At 51.9% G+C, this 4704-nt stretch overlaps 1 protein-coding gene across 1 annotated transcript; it reads left to right on the top strand.

The window, feature by feature from the left end:
• Positions 1-4339: 4339 nt before the first annotated feature.
• Positions 4340-4687, top strand: LOC113239272 (the record flags this gene model as incomplete). The annotated part of the gene is made up of 1 exon (XM_026476193.1): positions 4340-4687. A coding segment is annotated over exon 1 (348 nt), but the record flags the coding sequence as incomplete, so codon positions are not given.
• Positions 4688-4704: the final 17 nt, after the last annotated feature.

Below are 4704 nucleotides of genomic sequence, written 5' to 3'. Positions count from 1 at the left end.
TCCTTGTTCGGCTTCGGCAAGACGACGACTGTGGCCTCCTTCCAGGCCAACGGGAAATATGCCAAACTGAGGCATTTATTGTAGACCGCCAGGAAAATGTCAGGGCCGGCTTTTATGGCCGCACCGCATATATCCGCTGTGAAGCCCTTCTTCCCGGGTGCCTTCTTGGGGTTGAAGCTTCGGATGGAAGCTTCCAACTCGCCTGCCGTGAAGGGTGGGTCACATGACTCACCATGCTTCCGTATGTTGACCTCTTCTGCTGACACCCGGGTGTTGTGGTGAGTCTCGTTGTCCCCTGTCTCTTCATCCTGGGGGTAAAAGGTTTCCGCCAGCCATGTGGCGGACTCCTCCCCCTCCAGGACTCTATCATTCCTCACCAGAGGTTGGTCATCTTGCCTCTGCGCGGTGCGGCTGATCACCCTGTGAATGCCTTGCCACATGGTCTCTCGGTCTTGCTTAGTGCAGAAACTCCTCCAACTCGCTGTCTGGGCTTCTTGGGCTTCTTGTAGATACTTGGCTTTGGCCTGCAGATACTCATCTGTAACTCGCTTCCTTCTTATTGGGGCCGCGCACCTTATTCGTCGCTTCTTCGTCATGACCTCTACTCTTCGCTCGTCCAGTTCCTTACTCCACCAAGGCAATCCTGTTTGTTTTTTGTTCTTAATTTTTGTGGCTGTCTGTTCTAATGTTAATGTGATGCTATTTTCTATTTCTTTTACTATTTTTTCTAACTCTTCCTTGCTTTCTATTTTCTCTATCCTATTTTTATTTATATTACTATACTCCCAAGACTGGGTGAGTTTCTCACGAAACTCACCCCAGTTTGTTCGCTTCGTGCTATAAATACGTGTGGTTCTTTTTATATTTACTCCTTTAGCTTTTTCCAATATTAGATCAAACAGGATTGCCTTGTGGTCCGAGGTGGTCATCTGACCGTCCAGCCTCCAATGTTCTACGCTTCCCAACATCTCTTCCGAGCAGACGGTCAGATCCACGCAACTGGTGTAGGTCTTCTCTCCGCGTACTTCGTCGAAGGTGGGTTCCATGCCTCTATTGAGTATCTGCAGGTCCATCTCCTGCAAAGCACCAAGTAGTATCTCCCCTCTGGGGTTTTCTGCTCTGCTTCCCCACCATGTACTCCAGGCATTCACGTCTCCTCCGATGATCAAGCTCTTCGTGCCGATTTCCGCTTTCACTCTTTCCATCCACTGGAGATACGGTTCGATTGGCTTGTCCTTCTCGAAGTATACCGACACTAATCCTATCTCCCACGCTCCAGTTCTTAGTTTGACTACAGTGATGTTATGTGTAGTCAGCGTGGGACATTGGACAATGTCGATATCTTCGTCAAAGAGTGCAATGGCCGTCTTATTGACGGTTCCTGGTTTTCCCCCACTACATTGCACTACTTTGACTCCCGGATAGGCCCTAACTCTCCCCGTATTTCCAGTGTATGGTTCTTGTATCAAAGCTGCTGTCGCTTTTTCCCTGGCGGCTCCTACCATTAGTTCAGCTGTGGCCAACTTCGATCTTTGGAGGTTGGCCTGTATCATTTTGTGCCTCCGTGGTCTTGATGTGCTGGCGCTGTTTCTTGTTGGGACGCCCTTAGCAATATGCCACGGCGGATCGCGCTATGGCTTCCCATTTGCGTCTCACCGGGCACTCGCCACTGAAGGCGCTGTGTTCTGCGTTCTCGGCCTTCGCCTTTGTGCAGTTTACGCATCTCGGGGTGACCTCTGCCAACCAGTCCGCGCATTGCGTCCTTAGATGCTGGCCGCCGCAGTGGCTGCACACATCGACCTCTTCGCGGCAGAACCTCTTTCCATGCCCGTACCCCAAACAGCGCGAGCACTGTATGAGGGGGGACTGGTCCGAGACCCTGATCCGCTGAATGTCGATGTGCACTGCCCCCGCTTCGGTCAGCCTCTTCCAGACTGCTGGTGGGACCCGCACTACCACTGTAACCTGGGTTCCCTACCTTTCCCTAATAAGGGTGAAAATAAAAGAAGGTAGGGCGGTTAACTGTTTTAATTAAAAAATGAATAAATCCCAGGGTACATAAAAATTTATGATTACGTGGGCTCCGGCCTAAAGGTACGGATCGTTAGCACTCCCGGGGTTATGCACTCCCCTGGGTAAAGGCCGGCTGGAATGTAGATAGCCGGCGCCTTGTCGTGTCGGAGACGGAAGGTGTTGAAGAAGGGCTCCGACGGGAAGTGAACCCGGAACTGCGGCTGCCAGGCACGACGCGCGTCGCTTGTAGATGGTGTTGGCCACGTAGTGGCCGAGGGTTTTAAACCCTAACGGAGTTCCTGTAACATGTTACAGTGCGGGTATACTGCGCTGCTGTGCACGCGCCCGTTTCGATTCCGTCCCGGCAGCTTAAGGAATGCTTTACCCAATGAGGGAAGGCTTACGTATTAATCCTGCTGCCGGGAGAAAATCACAACGGAATTTAAAATGAAAAATAACAAAGGTTAAGTACTTGTGGGTAGGCAGAAGGCACCCACAAGCAAGAACAAAGCTAAATAAAACGAAATAAATACAATTGTGAAATGACACGTTGACTAAAAGGAAAGTTTAAAAGGTCAAGTCACGTAAAACCGCGTGGCATCGCATGTGCCTTCGTTAATTACGCGGATTCATCAAAATTAAATAACTGGCTGCTGGATTGTTGCTGCCAGCCGTAAGGGAACGTATTTGTTCGACCTATGGATGTACAGGAACCGCGTAATTAACGAATGCACATTCCGCGACCGCCATTTTACAAAAATAGCGAATTACGAAAATAAGTGGTGTGGTATTGGAATACTCACCCGAATACGGGAACTTCTTATACTCACAAGTTGTTAATATCAAAAGCAATTGTCGTAGTTGCCGAAATGCGGATTTATATTTGCAATTTAATTATTTAGGAGCGCGCGTAGGCGATGCCGGCTCGTGAGAAATGTGGCGCGGACGCCGTCGCAACTCCTTTTATATGCGAGCCGCAGAGAATCCACGCGTGTGCCGTTAGCGCTCGTTTACCGATTACGTAAAAAAAAGGGTATGTAACGTTTTTCGTTACACCACGTGCTCGGTGAGCGCGTTTCTGGCCCTCCTCCTAAACCGCACTTCTATCTTCTCTACGTCAGTGCCGAGGTCCCCGATCAGATGTCTGTTTTGGGTCTTTAACGCCTTCAATATGTCCGCGTCCGAGTTGCTTTTCAGGACTCCAAAAAAGATGACTAGAGGATCCTTATTCTGGATATCCTCTGCTTTTAATTTCCCCCCTGTCCCCCTTATTTTGTTCTTTACCCTTTCCATATCTTCCGTATTCCTACACCCTATTATCACCTTCCTGTCCCTCGCCTGCCTCATTCTGTCGATCCGCACTCCCTCCTCTCTCGCATTTACCACTTTCCTAATTTTTTCGTAGACTTGCTCCCCTGTATCGTGATCGTCCTGTGACGTCACGAGAACGGAGTGCATGGCCGGCTGTCCCGGGGACCTGCCGCCTGGTGACCTGGCTGCTACGCTTGCGTAGGTGCAGTTTTGCCGCTGCATGGCAATCTCCTTTTGGAGCATTGCCATTTCGTCCTTGTGCTCTCGGAGCAGCCGGCCATGCTCCTCTATACTTTTCCCCAGCTCTACCCTGTGTTTTGCATCTTGCTCCCTCGCTTTATCCAAAATCTCCCCTATCTTCAGGACATTCTCTCTACTTGTGTCTTCTTTCCTTGTCTTAACCTTATCCTTCTCGCTTCCGTTTCCCCCCTTTTCTTTCATTTTTAATTCTGCGTCTAACTCCTTTGCTATCTGGTATAGCCTATTTATGGCTTCTGTTACCCCCGTCTTTATATCGGCCTTTAGATTTCTGGAGGCATTTAGATGTTGTTTGGCCTTGTTGATGCAGGCCAAGGCCTCAGATGCCTTATCTGGGTAGGTCTTTCGGAGCGGCTGCGCCTCGGTTTTTGGGCTTTGTCTCGATGTTTCTTGGGACGGAGCCTGTCTAATCTTTTCCTTCTCTTTCGCAGGTCCTGCCTGCGTCGTCCTACTGGTCAGCGGCGTCGTGGTATCCTGGCTTTGCCCCGCCGCTTCCCAGTCCCCAATGCTCTGCCTTACTTTGGAGGCGATGGTCACCGTTTTTGGCGGTGATTTCTTTGCCTCGCCCTCCGAGCCGGTTGTTCCTGTTGGTGGCGTGCGGAGCATCTTTACAGTAAGTATTTTCTTTCAGGAGCGGAGGACAGATACGTTAGGTTAGGTTAGGTTAGGTTCCGCGGCGGCGCTTGGGCGCCTTATGCCAAACGTGGGGGGACCCAGCTCCCTATGTCGTCGGCTTTATGCTGGCGTCATACGGAGCATGGCCCTCTACGGGGCGCCCATCTGGGCGGAGGCCCTCACCACCAGACTGCGACCGCTTCTGCGCAGACCGCAGAAGCTAATGGCGGTGAGGGCGATTCGGGCGTACCGGACGGTTTCCGGAGCGGCGGCATGCGCCCTGGCTGGATCCGCACCCTGGGAGCTCGAGGCGTCCGTCCTCGAGCAGACCTACAGGTGCCGTGCGGAAGCCAGGGCACGTGGAGAGCGCCCCACACTAGAGGAGCTAGTGGGGGTTCGGCGTGCCGCCAAGACCGCCGTCCAGGCGGGGTGGGAGGAGGCACTCCGATCGGCCAGATACGGGGAGCGCACCGTCCAGGCGCTGCTCCCTGTACTGGCCGATTGGAG

This window comes from Hyposmocoma kahamanoa, unplaced genomic scaffold (genome assembly GCF_003589595.1).
Source record: "Hyposmocoma kahamanoa isolate Upper Pololo Valley unplaced genomic scaffold, ASM358959v1 99748, whole genome shotgun sequence".
Classification (NCBI taxonomy): domain Eukaryota; kingdom Metazoa; phylum Arthropoda; class Insecta; order Lepidoptera; family Cosmopterigidae; genus Hyposmocoma; species Hyposmocoma kahamanoa.
This window is presented reverse-complemented; position numbering and strand designations above follow the sequence as displayed.